The 21,891-nt window shown below is 47.3% G+C and overlaps 1 protein-coding gene across 4 annotated transcripts in view; it reads left to right on the top strand.

The window, feature by feature from the left end:
* Positions 1-18,967, top strand: part of prickle2b (prickle homolog 2b) — a 91,648-nt gene extending 72,681 nt beyond the window's left edge. Inside the window, exons 1-8 of one of the 4 annotated variants that reach the window (XM_029114246.2) lie at positions 411-913; positions 8,073-8,256; positions 10,870-10,983; positions 11,174-11,311; positions 12,403-12,606; positions 13,677-13,863; positions 15,121-15,942; positions 16,112-18,966. In XM_029114246.2, coding sequence (XP_028970079.2) covers positions 8,137-8,256; positions 10,870-10,983; positions 11,174-11,311; positions 12,403-12,606; positions 13,677-13,863; positions 15,121-15,942; positions 16,112-17,031 — 2,505 coding nt within the window. In that variant the 5' untranslated portion in view covers positions 411-913; positions 8,073-8,136 and the 3' untranslated portion in view covers positions 17,032-18,966. Of the gene's footprint in view, positions 1-410; positions 914-1,176; positions 1,198-8,072; positions 8,257-10,869; positions 10,984-11,173; positions 11,312-12,402; positions 12,607-13,676; positions 13,864-15,120; positions 15,943-16,111 lie in introns of those variants that run through there. The other 3 variants (XM_029114248.2, XM_013138388.4, XM_029114247.2) reach the window with 3 other exon arrangements.
* Positions 18,968-21,891: the final 2,924 nt, after the last annotated feature.

The following is a 21,891-nucleotide window of genomic DNA, read 5'->3' on the forward strand; positions in this document are numbered from 1 at the left end:
CTTTCCATATTGTTCACTGATCCTAAAAAACAGGAAGGTGTAAGCTAATGGTTCAGCTCAGTGGTCCTATAATCAAGGACACGGAGCTACATTCACAATAACCTATGTTTTTCAAAACCTGTTGACAAATTGCTCAATATCATTGGATGACTAATGAGTATACAAGAGGACTTCAATTCCACGCTAGTGTTCTGTATCGGTTATGAGTCCTCCTCATTCTCCTTAATTCTACTGGTACTTGTTAAGCACTTGGATTTACCCCGCAGTCCTATTCCCTTTCTTTCCTTGCTGATTGCCCTGGGGCAGTTACTTCAGGGATTTGTTTTTTTAAATTAGCATGCAGTAGATTCCCTAACACCAGTCTTTCACGCATCTAATTTACACCAACGTTAGGACGGTGACTTGCCGACATCACGGATAGTCATTAGCATTCGAGAGGGGAGGGGGCGGTGGTGCAGGCGAGGACAGTGGACTCCGTTACGAGCGAGTCGCTGCGCAGCGCTCCGTGGTTACGCACTAGGGGTCCGCTATGGATAATCTTTCAGCTTTCTAGTTTTCTATTGCTGCCCTGCTCCAGAAATGTTTTTTTTATGTCTTCGAAATGTAGTCTACAGTTTAGGCTATTGCATGAACTCACTTCGGTTGGAGTAATAAAAGGTATACTGTCGCTTCACTTCCAATCTGTGCGCGTGGTGATTGCGGAGAAGCTTGGAAAAAAGGCTCGTGGACTGTAGTCTACAGGAATAGATTGCGTCTTTGCACGGACGGTGGAGTGAGAGCAGCATTCGTAAAACCGGCGCAGGAATATTAGCCTTCTTGACTATGAAGACGTTTGTAACCAGGAACGCGTGTTTGACGAACAAGTTCACTGGGAGCATAGTGATACTCTCCCGATCACCTATATTATAATAAGGTAAACATGCATTAAATCTACATTTTGCGGGTTCTTTGTTTTGCATAGGGATGTTGTTTGCACAGCTGACAAGGCTATATTTGCGTAATATTCCAACATGTAAAAAAATATATATTTAGTTTAGGCGTGCGAGTTTGCGTAAACTGTGCCATTGAGATGTTGTAATCGGTTGTAAATGGGTTCTATATTTTCTTACCCCAATATAGGCAACATTTCTGTGCTACAAGCATGTGGCTCTCGTGGTAGACTATTCGCTCGATTTGAACTAAACCAGATCAACATCAGTGAGTTTACATTTATTTTACGAGCGATCATTAATGGTTTGGAAGTAGAGCAATTGTTTTTGCTGCTACCCTACTTCTTGGGAATGTACAGTTATGTATACTGATTGAGATAGTGTGATTGTGTTCTCGCACGCAATAGTTGAAATCGTCTCACTAATCTCCACTTCTTACAGACAGGCTGTCCTCCGCAATGGATTATATTATCCACTTTCTCTGTACTCTTCATGGTTCGGCGGTCAGTCCTCTAGGCTTCTGCCTTTCAGTTGGATTAGTCTTTGTTGTTTTGCCTTTATGGCCTGGCCCTACCCGGCCGCGGGATTGATTAAGGATAGGTCATTTTGGATTAGCATGTGAACGGGCTAACTGGGGAATAATGAAAAATGGACACTCATATGCATCTGTCTGAATCCAGTTGATTCCACACTAACGGAGATGTTTCACACTTTAACAGTTCCCTACCGTAGCATCAGTTTATTGGCAACCAAAAAATATTTCTTGAGGTGTATAACAATTCCAGATCCGTTTTCAACACTTTATTTTCACCCTGATATAACTGTTTTATTCGGTAGTATACTAGATTTGTTGTTTGTCAGCATGTCGAACGTGCTAATCATTTGTTTAGATCTCTCATTAGCAGCTTGACAATCAAGATATCAGCATAGCTACAGTTTCATATGAGTACTGAAGTCCTAGGAGCACAAAGAAACCTCTGCCCTCTCTGACTTACTCTCCATCTGGCTCAGCAGCATTTACTTAACATGTAAACACTTATGAATAAGTAAATGTATCATCTGTTATACAGCTGCCTTAGCTGAAACTCATCATCTGCAGTTAAGTGTTACAGCTCTAGTCTTTCCCTCCCATTTATGTGTAACAGTGTGTTGTTTTGCAGGTAGCTCTGTGCATTGATTTAAGGATAGTTACTTGTTGTGGCAGATGGGCACAAACCTAATCGCCATTCAATGGAAAACATTGGGTCAGTTGGCAGTAATTAGCTGCTCATAGCACTTTTGGTTTGATCCCTATAACACAGTACATTCCTAAAAACTATTGAACATAGTCAATTTAATAATACTAAACAGAACTGTCCATCTGATCTCATAGAACAAAGGTAGCTAAAAAAAAAAAAAAAGCATTTGTTGTCTTTACCCTGCACGTCCAGAAAAAGCAAAGCAGCAGAAAGTAATTCTGGCTACTGCCTGCCTTCAGCTGTTTTTCGGAACCTCTCATCTCAGCTGCCATTGGTGTCTCGTCTGTCCAAAATTGTGCCATGGAAAAGCAGTATTGGTTCTCAAAGACACTCTGGAATTAGTCTTGAATGCTGGGATTTGGTTCAGCATAGCAATTTTTTTTCAGAATGGCAAGGGTTGTGGATGTGTTAGAAGATGGACCTGCTGAATTTGAATTTGGGTTAGTTACATGAACAGCACCAACCCTTAACCCGAACAGTTGATATATTCCCGGTCTGGCAGATAATTTGTCCCAGTTCCTCAGGGGATTGGTACCGGTACCTCAGGGGATTGGTACCGGTACCTCAGGGGATTGGTACCGGTACCTCAGGGGATTGGTACCGGTACCTCAGGGGATTGGTACCGGTACCTCAGGGGATTGGTACCGGTACCTCAGGGGATTGGTACCGGTACCTCATAGGAAGTCCATAGGTGCTTATTAAGGATTTCAGTGGTAGATGAATATACAGAAAAACTAGTATGTATCACCGTTCTAGTTGGTACTTCTGTGTGTGTGTGTGTGTGTGTGTGTGTGTGTGTGTGTGTGTGTGTCAGTGGCTTCACCAGCGGACTGAACCTGTGAGGTTGGTGTGTCTACTGACTGCCGTGTTGTCAGAGCTGTTTAACTTGGCTGTTACCGGGGTGATGTGGAGGAGCGATGTGATGATTAACACTGGTGGTGAATGATTGTCTACTAACATTGTCTCCGGGATCATTGTACGCTCTGACGCATTACCTTCCAGCCTATGAAGGGCTTCTGCTCTGCTGTGCTCTATAGCCATAGAAGGCTTGGCTTTATCTGCCCCAGGAGAGGAAAGGCCACGTTTAAAAGGGAAACCGTCAACTTCTTTTACTCTATTCTCCTCCCTTTACATTGGAGATTCTCTTTTATTTTTATTTTTTTACAAGCTGTTGGTCATGTAGGGAACTTGACTTGTATTACTAGGGCACACTTTCAATTGTAGATGACCAAGGGAACATGGGAGTGCTGTCTCCGTCATATGCAGCGTGTTAGAAATAAGGGGCTCTGGCCCTGGGCATTTCTTTGCCAATCCTGACACAAGGAGATCATAAGGTTGGGAGGTACAGCACTGGATGATGGCCTCCACACATCTGAGGAGACAGCGAGCGAGTGAGTGAGAGAGAGAGAGACTCATTGGTCCCACGGGTTCCCAGCCATCCTGCTACCTTGTCCAGCTCAAAGACAAGATACACTGTACTCTAACCTGGAATGCAGTGTGACACAATGTACTCCTCCAGGTTCTATTTAAACCCCTATCTTTAAGCCGTCTTTTCATCTAACCAATTTAGGCTAGCAGAATAAACCCGCTAGCCTGGAAAGGAGTGGGAGATGCATGTGAGGCATGTTTTAATATTTATTGGTTTCCTATTTACCATCAGAAACTGAATAATCCCTTTGTTTTAACATACATTTCATGTGTGTGTTTGTGTGTAATGTGTTGCTCCGGTTAGTCACACCTCCATTAGTAGTGATAGGGGACTACTGTATTGTAATGAGAGGATGCAGCCCCAGGCATGGTCCTTCTGCTGGGATGGACCTGTTTGATTCTCCCCTCTTCCCCTCTACAAACTGCGTGTCAGAGAGATGATCACTTCATTTGCGAGCCACGGCCTGGCTCCATGTACTCCTTAGCATTGCTATCAATATTCATGAGTTATCTTGACAGTTCATTCATATATTGTTTTAATATTCATGCAGACTGCTCTCTGAAGTCCGTAGCATCTAGAAACCCAGGTAGATTGCCCTTGTCCAAAGTTATTGACGAAGGAGAGATCTGCATTTTAGCTCAGTGACTTTATTTAACTAATAGAAAGCAGTCCACAAAGGTTTTTCGGGGAATCCATCAAACCTAAACCATGTAGGTTTTGTTCAGAGTCATTAGACACATCATCACTTCAGAACGCTTACTGGAATAACTAGTTCATAACAACCCATTGAAGATGCACATTTTGGGACTGTCATTTATAGTGCTGTGTTAATGGTGAGGCCAGGATAGGCGGTGTGACGAGCTAACAGACTAACCAGTTGAGTGTACAGAGCTTGGTGTACTAAGCCTAAAACTGAAACATTTTACCACACCATACATTTTTTGACCAGTTTTAATCTGAAAGGTATGTGAAAGGCATGTCGGCAGCAAAGCTGATACATTTGATTTTAGGAACCTAGTGATGATATGGGTAAGGTTCTGCCTCAGGCTTAGTTTAAACGTAGCCATACTGCTGATGTAGAGGTTTCATTCACTACTCTTATTTATCACAAGCAAGCTGTACACATAGCATAGTTTGAGATAAACTGTATGGAGGAATGGTGAAGGTTGTGGATGCGTTGGAAGATCTCAAACAGCTGGTTTTTACATGGAACAGCTCCCAGAAGAGCAGGGGTTAGGGAAGTTACGATAAAACGATGTACCAGTAATTGCAAAGGAATGTAAGGTTATGCAAAATGAGAACACTCTCTTTAGTGTGTTGTATTATAGACTGAATTTATAAATTAGTAAAAAAAAGTTGTTGTCAATCTACAGACAGTATCCACTAATGACAGAAATACATCGTTTGAAAATGTATTGAAACTAAAAAATGAATCTCATGTACAGAAATGTTCAAACCTTTTATTCAGTAATTTATAGAAGCGCCTTTGGCAGCGATCACCGCTTCGAGTCTTCTTGGACATGCCTCTACCACCTTGGCACACCTGGATTTAGGCAGTTTCTTCCATTCTACTTCCTCTCAAGCTCTTTCAGATTTGATGGGGACCGTTGGTGAACTGCAATCTCTAGGTGTCGCCAGTGATGGGGTTCATATCCCGGCATTTGGCTGAGCCAGTCCAGGATATTCAAAGTCTTGTCCGGAAGCCAGCATTGGCTGTCTGCTTCTGGTTGTTGTGCTGAAAGATGAATGTTCACCCCAGTCTGAGGTCCAGTGCATTCAGAATCAGGTTATCTTCAAGGAATTCTCTGCATTTTCCTCAGTTCGTCATTTCTTCCATCCTGACCAGTCTCCCAGTCCATGCTGCTTAGAAGCATCCCCATAGCATGGGGATACCATCACTTCACAGTAGTGATGGTATTAGCCAGGTGATGAGCATTACCTTGTTTTTGCCAGTCGTAGCACTTAGCATTTAGGCCCAATATTTAGATTTTGGTCTCATCAGACCTAGACATCTTTTTACTCATGCTCTCAGAGTCCATAAAGCACTGTTTGGCAACTCCGAGTGTCATGTCATGGGCCAGTTACTCAAGTGGCTTCCATCTAGACACTCAATCATAAAGACCCAATTGATTGTTGCCGGGATGGTTGCCCTTCTGGCAGGTTCTCCCATCTGTTCAGAGAACTTCTGATGCTGTTAAGGGTGACCTTTGGGTTCTTGGTCACCTCCCTTACAAAGATCCATCTTGCCCAGTTAGAGGGTCGGATCTAGGAAATCTTGAGGTCTCTGTTCTAACATGCACTGTGAAGTGTGGGACCTTATATAGGAAGGTGTGTGCCTATGTAAATCATGTCCAATCGATTGAATTAGCCCTATATGGACTCCAAGTTCTAGAAACATTTTAAGGATGATCTAAGTACACAGGTTGCATTGGAGCTCAATTTGGTCTGTCATGGCAGAGGCACTGAATACTTATGTACATGAAAAATGTGAATGAGATATTTAAATTCAAATCCTTTTTTCACTTTGTTTTTATGTGTAGTTTGAAGGCATCCTTTTTTTAAATTATAAATGTGGAGAAAGTGAAGGTGTCTGAATACTTTTTAAGCCACTGTATTTAAAATGCTGGAATAGCAGTGCAATAACCCAGCTTGAAATCCAGACATATCCTCAGCTCTGGGCTATTCGGTGCTTTATATTTAGCCAGTTTGGAATTTCTACTGCTCTAATACACAGAACGTATTCTTCTTTCTAAACCGTTTTAATGAGAGATGTAGTTACTTTTGCTTGTTCCTGCATTAGAGCTGATGGATGTTGCACTAGTCTGTTTCTATAGGACTACATAGAATGTTGGCTTTACCCTATTTTTCCATTCAAATGTTGACATTACGAAGATAACCTTTTATAACTTGTTTTCTTGTTTAATATCATAATACAATAACCTCTTAGTATATTACAGTTGAACATCACAAGTGAACAGAGAAAGTATCTGTTTCAACCACATCTCTATATTCCAGTCTACAGCAATGGGCATATAAAATGCACATGCTGACAAAATGGACTAAACATTTGTCTTTATAAAAGGGGGCCATATAAACATTGCTCAATATTTTTTCTCTGGCTAAATACTGCAAATCCTATATGAAAGGGATACAAGAGTCTCTCTGTTTCTGTCTGTCTGTCAGAGAGGCCTTAGCCCTAGTTCCTCTCTTACCCTGTGCTGCTCGCCAGGCATCTGGCTGGTCATGGAATTGGCTGCCTGAGGGGAAGCATAGGTTAGTAAATATAACCGTGTCCACTGGTTACAGGACAGACAGGTTTCACCTTGATGTGGGACAACCCTCTGTTTTTGTGGATAAGGATTAAGGAAAGCACTGGGTGCATATACTGAGGATGCTTAAATTGGAAAGGAATTTTGAGAGTGTATTTTACTTTTTTTTCGCTTTGACTTTATGGACTTTTTGTGTTATATAGAAAAGAAGGGATTTAATGTTGTAACACAATGAATGTATAGACATTTCAGGATATCTGCCCTAATTCTATTACTATTTCCATTATTCCCATTTTCTCATTGAATTAAAATTCCCAAATTTTATCATCTCGTCAATGTTGGATCTAGCATGGACAACAGCCTGTACCAAGCAACAACAAAAAATCTGCACTTTTCCCAGGTTCGCTGGTGTTCTAGAAGACATTGTGAATATATACTGCTTTCAATCACTGTCAGTACCTGGGCAAATCATTTCCCTAACCTGTTTGTCGTTATGTCCTTGATGGCGTGGAAGGTAGAATTTCTCTGAGATCCTGCTCCTTGGTGAAACGCACAGCAGGAAGCCGTGACATGTGAACCCTGACCCTTGAACTATGATGGAGTTTAGATTTCACATGCTTCATTGCTTTGCCATTGAAACCCCTCAAAACAAAGGCTTTGGGAGAGTTATAAATTCAAGCCACATTCTGCCATACGTGAAGTTGAGAATAAACATTTGGTCTGAACTGATTATTGGTGGATGCAAACAAATGAATGAACAAATGTCTATATTTAAGAGGTTTAATAGACAAACAAATACAGTGTGCTTGAAGGCGACATCTACAGCAGGCAACAAATTCAAGCAGGTCAGAACATCATCTCTGAGTAGACAAGCATTACCTAACCTTCCTATCTCCCAGTCCTCCTCGAGTTGTGTCCTTGAATTCAAAATAGGCCATCATAAACATGGATTTGTGTGTTAAAGCAGAACCATGGAGTTTTACCATTAGATACTCATTTACGGTGACACCTTACAGCCAGTGACCTGGATTGAAATGTAGTTCTTAACATACAAACCATGAATCCTGGTTGGTTGGCAGCGGTGTTCCGTATCACTATTTACTTGGACGGGTGCCGGTTTAGCATTCCTGAAGGACGCTGTTGTCCGCTGTTGCCCGCTGTAAGCTTGCCTAAGTCATCCCTGACCTCTGCTCCCTGTGTCTTCTAGAAAGATCTGTGTCCACTGCAAGTGCCGGCGTGAGGAGCATGTGGTGACGGCCGTGCCTCTGGAGATGGAGAAGACGGTCACCAAGCTGATGTACGATTTCCAGAGGAACTCCACCTCGGACGACGACTCGGGCTGCGCCCTGGAGGAATACGCCTGGGTGCCCCCGGGGCTCAAACCAGAACAGGTATGCTTCGCTGTTTCCACCACGGTTGGATTCCCCGATTGCGTCTATGTCGGATCAAAGTTGTACCCGCCGTTTCACGCCGAGTGTGCCGGTTGGTTGACGGTGATTGTATGAGGGCAGAGGTTGAATTAATACCTCTTTCACTCTGATTGCGAACTGTTTACTCATGATTTCACAAGCCTATTATCGACTCTGTTTAGCTGACATGCATAAACACACTGCACGGCCATTTTGGATTTTTTGTTTTATAATATAGCTGAGGTGTACGTGTGTGGGACAGTTTCTCATTATGCAATAAAACCCTTCTAGATCTGAGTTTCATTTTCTTGATTAACTGAAAGCAAGCCTTATTGCCTGTGCAATGGGATGGTCAATAGACTGTTAACTCTCCCCTGAATTTAATCGCCCAAGGCTGAGCCCTACTGTTTTCCAGCCCCAAGGGTCACATATGACCTCTGGTCAATTAATTCCCCCTTTTAAAGCAGCAAATCACCATCCTATCAAAAATAAGACTAGGGATTGACTGTTGGCTTTCCAAAGCAGTAAGACACCCAGTGTTCTGGTTTAAAGGTTGTCTTTTCCATTGAGAGACTAGGCTATAGGTTGTAGGACTTACTGTTGGTTTGTAGGACTTACTGAGTGTGCAGGTTGTGCTCTTCCCAACCTAAAATACATTTAGTCATAGAATTTGTTTTTACCTAGCAAGGTGGGTGGAGACTCTCCACTGAGGTTCTTTTCAATGCCTATCCCTGCCCAGCCACAGAGATGGTGAATAATAGTTTATCTCTAGAATCGGAGCTCCAGGTGTATGTTTCTTCTCAGAGGGCTGTCAGGTTGAACCTGCTGTTCTGTCTCCGTTGTGTTCAGTCAGCGTTCTATAGCTACATACCTCAGCAGTCCACAAAGTCTATGGGAGCAACTCCATCAAACAGGGTTTCTGGGATAAATAAACATGATCTCCCCTTATGCTATGCATTGAACATCTGGATTCATGCTGGAACTGTTTCGGTGGTGTGAAACGGAAGGAATCTCCGCTGCATTTCATGTTTCATCTCTGAAACCAGTTATCAGGCTTTATTGGGGACTATTGAAAAGGGAACTCATTTTTTCAGGCTTCAGGAAGGCCCATACAGTATACATTTTCTCTCTCGCTCTTTCCACTATCAGGGAGGCAGATCACAGAGTATGTTTCATGTTGCTTTCACCTTCTGTCAGGAGGGTGGTATTTCAAATAAACACTGGCTGTTATAGTGTGTCAGGACTAGTCTTACATTGTTTCCCAAATCCTGTCAGTAACGCCAATGAACAGTGATGAAAAGCAGCTGGGATTTGATTTACCCTTTCATAGAAATATATTCCCTGTGTAAAATAAATATGCAGATTTAATCTGAGGCGGTTTGGTGTCCAAGCCACTGATTACCATTGCTGACCCAATCTGCTTGTCCCAACTGGTTCTGAGGAGTGTTTGTGCTCCATGATTTATCAGTGCTTGACCACAGTTGGGGTTTCATGAGCTGTGCAGGATCCCTGAGCGGCTTCTGTGATTCCCTTTTCCTCTGTCCCCTGCCAACAGGAGCCAAGCCAACCCAAACACATCCAGAGGAATGTAGTTGCACTGAAAGCAAAAAGGTTTTAGAGTAGTCCACAATAATAATGCACCTTGTAGTTCTTTCTTTTGTGATTAAGAGTCAGACAAGATTTCCCGCTGTCACTGCCCATGTTGCAAAGGGCTTGGCTTTAAATCGGGTATTGTGAGAACATGGATGATCTCGCCTTTGGTTTACAATATCTATGTTTTTTGCAGAAGGCCTTCTTGATCATTCAGTGCTGTCCGTATGATTGTGCTGGCATGCCCTTTATATTGTACCCAAGGACACTGCTGATAGGTTCCAGTCCAAAGATCCATTCATTAGATAGATAGGCCATTAAATTGGCTTGCCTTTGGCACTGTGGTCAGCACATATTGATTGTGTCTCATGCACTCTGGTAGTGTCTTGTCTCTCTCCGTCCCCCTCCTCCTGCTCTATCCTCTGTTGCTCACTGCTCCTGAAATCACAGGAACTGGGGAGTCTTGGCTCCCGTTATGTTTCGGCCACCCTGTTACTGCCTAGTGGAAGGACGATAATACATTTAACCAAGAGGACATTCTCTGTTGGTCGGCATAATGTATAAAATGTCGCAGTCATTTTGAATTGCTGGATTAACACTTCTCTGTCAGACCCATGCAGTGTTGCGCTTGCGTGTGTGTGTGTGTGTGCATGATGCCGATGGGTAATCTAGTGCATACCTGTGTCAACATCCTGGGAGGGAGTGAAAGCCCAGATTCCATTAAGTCTGGATTTGAGAGCTATGAATCAAAGGTGACTGTAAATAACGGTGTGTGTGTATCCTTTATGTATGTGTTCCTGTGTTAAAGGGTTCACAATGCTTATTATTTACTGTACATATTCTTCATTACTCTGCCTACATCATTACAATACACGTTCACTTGACAGTCTCTCCCATGTCTCTCGTGCTAGTGTGTAGCTGAACAGTCTCCATCTGTCTCGGTCTGTCTCTCTGTCTTTAGTATTAGTGCTAGTGGGTAACTGACCAGCTCCTGTCTCCTGTCAGGTTTATCAGTACTACAGCACCCTGCCAGAGGACAAGGTACCCTATGTGAACAGCCCCGGAGAGAAGCACCGGATCAAACAGCTCCTCCATCAGCTGCCTCCACATGACAATGAGGTAAGACCCTAAACTCCAACACCCTCCCCACACACACACACACACACACACACGTAGATGTTGGTAAAGGGTCATTTGTCACAGGGACATTCTAACAGTTTACAGTCACTAGATAATGTAATGAATGTTGGTTTGTGTCCCTTCAGCCCTTCATTCCAAATTCAATAATGGCTGCATGTTTGTTTTCCAGGTGCGTTACTGTAACACTCTGGACGACGAGGAGAAGCGAGAGCTGAAACTCTTCAGTAACCAACGGAAGAGGGAGAATTTGGGCCGTGGTAATGTTAGGCCGTTTCCCGTGACGATGACCGGAGCAATCTGTGAGCAGGTACAGTAAAACCCGCGGGACTCTGACACGCACAGACACTTCCCCCAGGAGACCAGTGGAGGTCGAACAGAACCCTGGAGGAAGGTCATACAGGGGTGCACATAGCTGCTTGGTTGTGATAGAAATATGCATAGGCATCTCAAACACAAAAAATCAACAAGGGAAGTAGAAGACAATAGGACTATTTATTTTGGAGTCGAATCTGACAGATTCCTAAATACCCAGGGACGTTGTCTGTGAGTCACCATGTGAAGGGCTGAGCTGACATTCAAAATGGCAGATGTAATGGTGCTTTACAATGAGTCATGACCCTGTCAGTCTATCTGCGTGTCAGTTTATCTGTCTGTCTATCTGCCTGCCTGGGTGTCTGTCTGTCTGGCTGTCAGTCTATCTGCGTGTCAGTTTATCTGTCTGTGTGTCTGTCTATCTGCCTGCCTGGGTGTCTGTCTGTCTGGCTGTCAGTCTATCTGACTGGAATGTGTGTGGTGTGTTTTCCCTTCTCATCTGTTCTAATAGTTGGGCCAGATCGGATGTCAGACAGGGATGGTTTATAGGCTCCTGGATGCTGTGTTCTTTATCTCCTCTAAGACCCAGGAACGTATATTAGATGTCTAGGTACACCACAGTCTAGACAAACAAGTGTTGATGTTGCTTATCAGCTGCTTTTTTTTTCTACTAGGAAGCAGTATTAATATATGAGATGAAAATCACAGTGTGAACATTCAGGGAAGCATTCTGCTCCCAGTAATTCCCCTGCAGACAATAAGAAGCAGTTCTTCAGGGCTTGATTCTGTTCATGGCCTGTCTGAATCTCCGTTTCAGCGGACAACCCGTTCCTAGTCACACAGGAGCAGGTTGTTTCAAGACGGTGTATGGATGTAATCCCTCCCCTGGCTGACCTCCGTGCATCACAGGGCTGAATGCCGGTTAGGTAACCTGATTGTAACTCTCTTCTCCCTCTGTCTCTTTCCCACTCCTCCAAATCCCCTCATCATTCCGACCCCATGAACCTTTCTCCTCGAACCCCTCCGCCCCTCTCCCCGGTCGGTCCTCCTCTCCCCCTTTTCTCCCCCCGTCTCTCTCCACCTCAGTGTGGGGGCCAGATAAACGGAGGCGACATCGCAGTGTTTGCTTCCCGGGCGGGCCACGGGGTGTGTTGGCATCCGGGCTGCTTCGTGTGCAGCATGTGTGACGAGCTGCTGGTGGACCTCATCTACTTCTACCAGGAAGGAAAGATCTACTGTGGACGGCACCACGCAGAGAGACTCAAACCACGCTGCTCCGCCTGCGACGAGGTGAGGGGAGACGCCGTCAGCACACACCACATCACAACCTTCTGTGATACTCAGACATTTTGGAACCTTCTGGGCACTCCCTAAAATAACGGCGGAGCAACGTATTGTATATTATAAACTCGGTGACGCGAGCCCTAAATACTAATTTGCTGAAAGACGTGCTATATGAGTCCATATCCCACTAGTATAAAAATAAAAACATTCAACCATTTTAATTGGGTTGGTGAAAGGTTTATAATAGCAGTAAAGCACCTCAAGGGTTTGTGATGGAAGGAGAATAAACCAAAGCTAATTCTGTCTCCACATCAAAACCTCTTTCATTACATGTAGGTCCAATTCACACGGTCTTGTTCTGCTAACGGTTAGACAACTGACAAGTCTGTGGCATGTGGAGGAGATCCTGTCTCTTGTCGAAGCCCCGCATGTGCTTTGATACTAGCGACGCCTCTGCCAAGGACCACTGTCACTAAATACACAGTGATTACTATTAGGATTACTGACACCAATTACACAATGATTACTAGAAAAACCACTGACACTAATTACACTGTGATCACTAGAAAAACCACTGACACTAATTACACTGAGATTACTATAAGGACCACTGACACTAATTACACTGAGATTACTATAAGGACCACTGACACTAATTACACTGAGATTACTATAAGGACCACTGACACTAATTACACTGAGATTACTATAAGGACCACTGACACTAATTACACTGAGATTACTATAAGGACCACTGACACTAATTACACTGAGATTACTATAAGGACCATTGACACTAAAAGCGCCCAGTGGTTACTATAAGGACTAGTCAGACCAGGTAAACAAAGAAATGCATGACTATGACACGGGACCAAGCGTGGATTTCCATTAGGTTTCCAGACCATGTTCTGAGTTACGGAGACCAGTGGATACAGCAGAACCTTGGCAGGGTGGAGGCTGAGGGAAAGTCTGCAGGGCTCTTTGTCCTGTCATCCTCTGTAATTTTCCAAACGGTGCCTCGGCAGCATGATAAATGACCCTGTCGTCATCCCCTCTCTTCCCTCTCCGTTTTGTAGATCATCTTCGCGGACGAGTGCACAGAGGCTGAGGGACGACACTGGCACATGAAGCACTTCTGCTGTTTCGAGTGTGAGACGGTGCTGGGCGGCCAGCGCTACATCATGAAGGAGGGCCGGCCCTATTGCTGCGGCTGCTTCGAGTCGCTCTACGCTGAGTACTGCGACTCGTGCGGGGAACACATTGGTACGCCGCCATGCGTCCTGTCCATCAGAACCCCATTCGAGAGCGTTTAGAGCACTTAACTGAAGGACACGGCTTCAGAGAGAACACAGGGATGACCTGGATGTAGCTCCGGAAACATTTCAGAGAGCACACAGGGATGACCTGGGTGTAGCTCCGGAAACATTTCAGAGAGCACACAGGGATGACCTGGGTGTAGCTCCGGAAACATTTCAGAGAGAACACAGGGATGACCTGGGTGTAGCTCCGGAAACATTTCAGAGAGAACACAGGGATGACCTGGGTGTAGATCCAGAAACATTTCAGAGAGAACACAGGGATGACCTGGGTGTAGCTCAGGAAACATTTCAGAGAGAACACAGGGATGACCTGGGTGTAGATCCAGAAACATTTCAGTACTCCCCGCTGCCGAGTCGACCTACTTTGAGTTGAGAGTAACACTGGGTATGACGTGAGACAGGCGGCGTCCTTCAACACGGGCTAAAGGAACGTAGACCCCTTTTTAGTCGGGGGAACTCGAGGTGGTTTGAAATGTATTAAGTGGGTTTTTTCCTGCATTGTCCAGAGGTGTTTGCAGTACCAAACCTGTTCTGAGCAGGACTGTTTTCGAAGCGTGGTATCACCAGTTGGCTCAGTGCCATATCTGCGTGCTCTGCTCAGTCCAGAGAGACGCTGGCTTATCGTCTAACAGGATCCCCAGCTGTGATCTGGCACAGCCCTCAGCAGACAGACATGCAGCTCTGTAATTATTTGTTATACAGGATACAAAGTATTTCAGTAAAACTGATTATAAATTGAAACCATCAGAAAGCATGTTGAAACCAGATGGCAGCTATTAGCCCGGGCCTGTTCTCCTCAGCAACTCCAAACATACTTAAAATACAATGTGTTTACACAGCACCAGTCATGGTAGATCAGTCTGGCCCCAAACTCAGCAAAGTGTCCTCATCCCAGGGCCTTTTCATGCTCAGTTCCTACAAAATTGAACTTGGAAAATAACTAATTTGAACAAAGAAATATCCAGTTGTAGGGACGATGTATAGCTGTCCTTTGGTAAACCAATACAATTTCTACGGTTGGAATATCAAACGGAGGTTTTGTATTTGACAAGCTTCGGTGTCAAAAATCTCTTTTCAGCCCCTTATTTCTCCCATTCCCCTCCTACAGTATTCTACAAGGAGTAGTCTTGCAGCCAGCATTGATTTTCTGTAACAGACATTTTCCACTTTGCCCTGACCTGTCTCCCTCCCCCCATGTCAGGCATCGACCAGGGCCAGATGACGTACGACGGGCAGCACTGGCACGCCACCGAGGGATGCTTCTGCTGTGGTCGCTGCAAGCGTTCCCTCCTGGGTCGCCCCTTCCTGCCCAAACAGGGGCAGATCTACTGCTCGCGCTCCTGCAGCCTGGGGGAGGAGCCTAACGGGTCAGACTCCTCGGACTCCGCCTTCCAGAGCGCGCGCTCCACCCGGGAGTCCCACCGCAGCTCCAAAGCCGGGAGGAGTGGTGGGCAGGCGGGGCGCTTTTCGGGTGAGGTGGACCCTCTGTCTTTGCAGATGGACCTGCTGAGTTTGTCCAGCCAGACGCCCAGTCTGAACCGCGAGCCGCCTGCGTGGCAGAGCCAGTTGCAGGGGGGCGACGCGTACCCCTACGAGGGCCGATCGGACCACACAGCCACCCCGACCCCCCTCCAGCTGCTCGGCCAATGCAACGTCAGGGGCGCGTATAACTCCACCTCTCCCGGGCAGGCCAGTCAAGCCAACGCCAGGTCAAAGGAGACCGGTGTCAGCAAGCGATCGGCAACTTCGGCCATGAGGGGCCACTCCATGAATGAAAACTGGTCCCACCAGGGGCCTGAGGAGTTCTACCCCCCCAAACTGAAACCCCAGCAGAGCTTCGATTTGCCCCACAGTCTGTCACACCCCAACGGCTTCCCGCAGGTGTTCCAGAGGGAGGCGGGTCCCCGCCAGCTGGGGCGCAGCAGGAACCCCATCAGCGCACTTAGCTTCACGGAGCAGCTCACACCCCAGGAGCAGACACCCAGAGGCTCTATGGAGTCCCTGGCCCTGTCCAACGCCACAGGTAACACTCTCGCGCTTCACCGTTACATCAAGATGTAGTCACAGGATTTGTGTATGAAAGTGTAATGTCTTTTAGCTCAGGAACGTAGCAATATCTAATATACTGACATAATATCAAAAGCCTAATGAAGGCGACCACTGTGACCGGTCACTCTGTTCTGTCCCCAAAGGAACATCAGCGGACGGGGGAGGGAAGCGCCTGGAACACCTGTCTCGTTTCTCCATGCCGGACCTGAGCAAAGACTCTGGCATGAACGTGTCCGAGAGGAGCAATATGGGCACCCTTAACTCCTCCGGGCAGTTCCGCAGCTCCGAGTCCCTGCAGAGTCTCACGTCGGGCCAGCCCTACTTGGAGCTGGACTCCCTGGGACCCGTGCAGTACCCCCTGCAATACGAGGAGCCTCCGAGGCTGGGCACAGGTCGTCTGCCACCCGGCTTCACCTACCAGGAGGAGGACCGGGTCAGTCTGGTGAGCAGTGCCAATGCTGCCCGCCTCCCACCCATCAGCGAGCGCGGCCAGCGGCGGGGAGAGGCCCCCAGCGTGCCTGCCTCCGAAGTCACCCCTCAGCGCCGGAGACACCATCACCGCTCCCGCCGCTCCAGGCGCTCCCGCTCTGAGAACGCCCTGCACCTGGCCGCTGAGCGCCGGGAGAGACCCCGGGAGAGGCCTCAGCTGACGGTCAGAGAGGACTACGACCGTTTCCCGCCCCCGCGGGGCACTCGGGACCATTTTGGGGGCGCAGGGGGGAGGTACAGGGGGCCGGAGCCTTTCAGGCAGTGTCCTCGCACGACCTCTGACCTCACCCTGCAGAACCCCGGGGCCCACCGCCGCCTGGCCGGACCCTACTCCTGGGACGACTACGAGGACGAAGACGAGTGGTGCTCCACCTGCTCTTCATCGTCTGAGTCCGAGGACGAGGGCTATTTCCTGGGGGAGCCCATCCCACGGCCGGTTCATTTACGGTACCTGAGCAGCCAGGAGCTTCCCCACAGTAAGTACAACGCCACCGGGGTGGCTGGAGTCAGCGGCAGGAGTGGACAGCTGCACACCCGAAAACGCAGGAAAAGCAAGAACTGCATTATCTCTTAACATTTGATGCACCCCCCCCCCCCACTATACACTTAACGTAGTTTGGCTGTTCCTAAAAGACAACAGCCACAAAGGGGGTTTGTCAGAATGTGATATGACTTTGGGCAATTCCTCAAAGGCACAAACGTTTTGCATGTTTATCCATTTAATGTTTCAGAACAAGTTATCCTGAGTATCTCTGACTCTCAACCTGCGCTCTGCCTGTCAACAAGTTTAAGCCAACGTGCAATAATGATACAAATGTCATTTCCATGCAGAAACACTAAGGTACAGCCAGTTTAGTAAGCTCACGCTTTTCATGCAATGTGATTTAGGTATATACCATTTTACTCAAATTTATAGAATGTACATAATTAAATGAATGAATGAATTCACTAAGTTAAGAAAGTAATGTAAATACTATGTAAATGAGGTCCCACATATTTTTATATTTTGTATGGATAGAATCATTTATGTATTGAATATAATATAGAAATAGAAACGCATGCCTGTTAATTTGCTGATGTGGTCCTGCATTAGAATAAAAGAGTATTTCAGCGAGACACTGGCAGCTGGCCGTTTCCCTCACTAAAGACTGGTGTGTTCATGTGATCTGTGAACAGCACCCTCACCATCTGCCAAACGCATAAATTAATGAGAACATGGCAAAAGCACTGATTAAAAAGTCACCCCTCAGAAAATGTCATCCCCCATGAGGTCATGAGTGAAGTGGTTCAGATATTGTGATTATTGGGCCTTTGCAGCGCTGTTTACCAACAGATGTCTGTAAGCTCTAGCTGAGCTAATCATTAACCCACATAAGCAACGTGCTGCTGATGCGGCACTGTGGATTAACTCATGAATAACGATGCTGATGGGATTCAGATGGTCTTTACTGAACTACTCTTCAATGAACGTTTTGTATCCCAAATGACAGGAGTAGTTTATCTCCACATGTACACATACACAAGGTTGCTTGGAAGGTGAAGGAGCAAGGCTTTAAAGTGGATTTTGTGCTGATGTCTGTGTGGTTTAGGGATGACGCTAGCTAAGTCTCTGGCCACTGTACACTTCATTCTGCTTCAAGTTTCAACACCAGGGATTTAACTACTCACTAGAATGTCTGTGATTGAAGACATTCTACTGACATTTTGGGAGAGGGCATTAGTGTGGTTAAATAGGTTCCTTTAGATGGGATGTTTTTCACTGTTCATACGTAAGTACAGACATTTCTTACATGAATCATTTTAGCGATTCTGTGTTTTCCACCTCCCCTACTTTGCCCCTGGCTACTGACTAGGTCATACCCATAGAGATGCATGTCACTGAATCATTGTTTCCAAAGTAATGAGTCCTGAAATCACTATCTTCAGTCCTCTGGGTATTGATCTAACTCTACACATGGTTCCCCTTCCCAGGGCAGCTGAAAATCATTTTAAAGTCATCAGAGCACAGTCTTACTTCATCCAACCAAAACACATGTTTATTTATTCATTTCATTTACATATTCTTGTAGTGCCTTTGCCCAAGGACAGGATTTTGTCAGTATGTTGATGGTTTGGCACTGAGAGGATCTTCCATGTGTTTAATTAAAGTGGAGTTGAGATGCTGTCAGAGGTGTCACAGATTGTGGCCATATGCTTTCTGGGCAGTGCCATGGAGGAAATGATAATCCCTGAGTTGAATTGCTGAAGGACAGTGACAGTGATCTGGTCGGCAGGCAGTTTACACCTTTGGTTGGATAAACTCACATAACCCATTATGATCAATTTGTTATAACCAGAGCCATACATTTCTTTGACATACAGTTCCCTAAGTAATTGAATGGGGACAGTGAACCATTTTTTCTTTTGGCTTCATATTCCAATAGATACATAGTCACACTATTTATTTGAGGACACTTGGTTGACAGGTGTTTCTGGTTATTCAGGTGTGTTCTATCACATCACCTGTGCTGTGATAAGAGAGTTGTCAATGTCTAGTCTTGATTTTCAAAACCCCTTAATGAAGAATAAAATTTTGAGTACCGTGACGTCGCCCGGTATGGCGCAGCCGGGGCCCCACCCCGGAGCCAGGCCCGGGGTTGGGGCTCGAATGCGAGCGCCTGGTGGCCGGGCCTTCCCCCATGGGGCCCGGCCGGGCTCAGCCCGAACGGGTGACGTGGGGCCGCCCTCCCGTGGGCTCACCACCCACAGGAGGGACCATAAGGGGCCGGTGCAAAGAGGATCGGGCGGCAGTCGAAGGCAGGGGCCTAGACAACCCGATCTCTGGACACAGAAACTGGCTCTAGGGACGTGGAATGTCACCTCGCTGGCGGGGAAGGAGCCTGAGTTAGTGCGTGAGGTTGAGAGGTTCCGATTAGAGGTAGTCGGGATCACCTCTACGCACGGCTTGGGCTCTGGAACCACACTCCTTGAGAGAGGATGGACTCTTCACCACTCTGGAGTTGCCCATGGTGAGAGGCGGCGGGCTGGTGTGGGTTTGCTCATAGCTCCCCAGCTCTGCCGCCATGTGTTGGAGTTTACCCCGGTGAACGAGAGGGTCGTTTCCCTGCGCCTACGGGTCGGGGATAGGTCTCTCACTGTTGTTTGTGCCTACGGGCCGAACCGCAGTGCAGAGTACCCGACCTTCTTGGAGTCTCTGGGAGGGGTGCTGGAAAGTGCTCCGACTGGGGACTCTATTGTTCTACTGGGGGACTTCAACGCCCACGTGGGCAACGACAGTGACACCTGGAGGGGCGTGATTGGGAGGAACGGCCCCCCTGATCTGAACCCGAGTGGTGTTCAGTTATTGGACTTCTGTGCTAGTCACAGTTTGTCCATAACGAACACCATGTTCAAGCATAAGGGTGTCCATCAGTGCACGTGGCACCAGGACACCCTAGGCCGCAGGTCGATGATCGACTTTGTTGTCGTCTCATCTGACCTGCGGCCGTATGTCTTGGACACTCGGGTGAAGAGAGGGGCGGAGCTGTCAACTGATCACCACCTGGTGGTGAGTTGGATCCGATGGTGGGGGAGGAAGCTGGACAGACTCGGCAGGCCCAAGCGTACTGTAAGGGTCTGCTGGGAACGTCTGGCCGAGTCTCCTGTCAGAGAGATCTTTAACTCCCACCTCCGGCAGAGCTTCGACTGGATCCCGAGGGAGGTTGGAGATATTGAGTCCGAGTGGACCATGTTCTCCACCGCCATTGTCGAAGCGGCCGCTCGGAGCTGTGGCCGTAAGGTCTCCGGTGCCTGTCGAGGCGGCAATCCCCGAACCCGGTGGTGGACACCGGAAGTAAGGGATGCCGTCAAGCTGAAGAAGGAGTCCTATCAGGCCTGGTTGGCTTGTGGGACTCCTGAGGCAGCTGACGGGTACCGACAGGCCAAGCGGGCTGCAGCCCGGGTGGTTGTGGAGGCAAAAACTCGGGCCTGGGAGGAGTTCGGTGAGGCCATGGAGAAGGACTATCGGCTGGCCTCGAAGAGATTCTGGCAAACCATCCGGCGCCTCAGGAGAGGGAAACAGTGCCCTACCAACGCTGTTTACAGTAGAGGTGGGCAGCTGTTGACCTCAACTGAGGATGTCGTCGGGCGGTGGAAGGAGTACTTCGAGGATCTCCTCAATCCCGCTGACATGTCTTCCATTGAGGAAGCAGAGGATGAGGGCTCAGTGGTGGACTCGTCCATCACCCGGGCTGAAGTCACAGAGGTGGTCAAGAAACTCCTCGGTGGCAAGGCACCGGGGGTGGATGAGATCCGCCCTGAGTACCTCAAGTCTCTGGATGTTGTGGGGCTGTCTTGGTTGACACGCCTGTGCAACATCGCGTGGCGGTCGGGGACAGTGCCTCTGGGATGGCAGACCGGGGTGGTGGTCCCTCTTTTTAAGAAGGGGGACCGGAGGGTGTGTTCCAACTATAGGGGGATCACACTTCTCAGCCTCCCCGGGAAAGTCTATGCCAGGGTTCTGGAGAGGAGAATACGGCCGATAGTAGAACCTCGGATTCAGGAGGAACAGTGTGGTTTTCGTCCGGGCCGTGGAACACTGGACCAGCTCTATACCCTCTACGGGGTGTTGGAGGGTTCATGGGAGTTTGCCCAACCAATCCACATGTGTTTTGTGGATTTGGAGAAGGCATTCGACTGTGTCCCTCGCGGCATCTTGTGGAGGGTGCTTGGGGAATATGGGGTCCTGGGTCCTTTGCTAAGGGCTGTCAGGTCCCTATACAACCGAAGCAGGAGCTTGGTCCGCATTGCCGGCAGTAAGTCAGACTTGTTCCCAGTGCATGTTGGACTCCGGCAGGGCTGCCCTTTGTCACCGGTTCTGTTTGTAATTTTTATGGACAGAATTTCTAGGCGCAGCCAGGGGCCGGAGGGTGTCAGGTTTGGGGACCACACGATTTCGTCTCTGCTCTTTGCAGATGATGTTGTCGTGTTGGCCCCTTCTAACCAGGACCTTCAGCATGCACTGGGACGGTTTGCAGCCGAGTGTGAAGCGGTGGGGATGAAAATCAGTACCTCCAAATCCGAGGCCATGGTCCTCAGTCGGAAAAGGGTGGCTTGCCCACTTCAGGTTGGTGGAGAGTGCCTGCCTCAAGTGGAGGAGTTTAAGTATCTAGGGGTCTTGTTCACGAGTGAGGGAAGGATGGAACGGGAGATTGACAGACGGATCGGTGCAGCTTCTGCAGTAATGCAGTCGATGTATCGGTCTGTCGTGGTGAAGAAAGAGCTGAGCCGCAAGGCGAAGCTCTCGATTTACCAGTCAATCTACGTTCCTACTCTCACCTATGGTCATGAGCTTTGGGTCATGACCGAAAGGACAAGATCCCGGATACAGGCGGCCGAAATGAGTTTTCTCCGCAGGGTGGCTGGGCGATCCCTTAGAGATAGGGTGAGAAGCTCG

This window comes from Esox lucius, chromosome 17 (genome assembly GCF_011004845.1).
Source record: "Esox lucius isolate fEsoLuc1 chromosome 17, fEsoLuc1.pri, whole genome shotgun sequence".
Classification (NCBI taxonomy): Eukaryota; Metazoa; Chordata; class Actinopteri; order Esociformes; family Esocidae; genus Esox; species Esox lucius.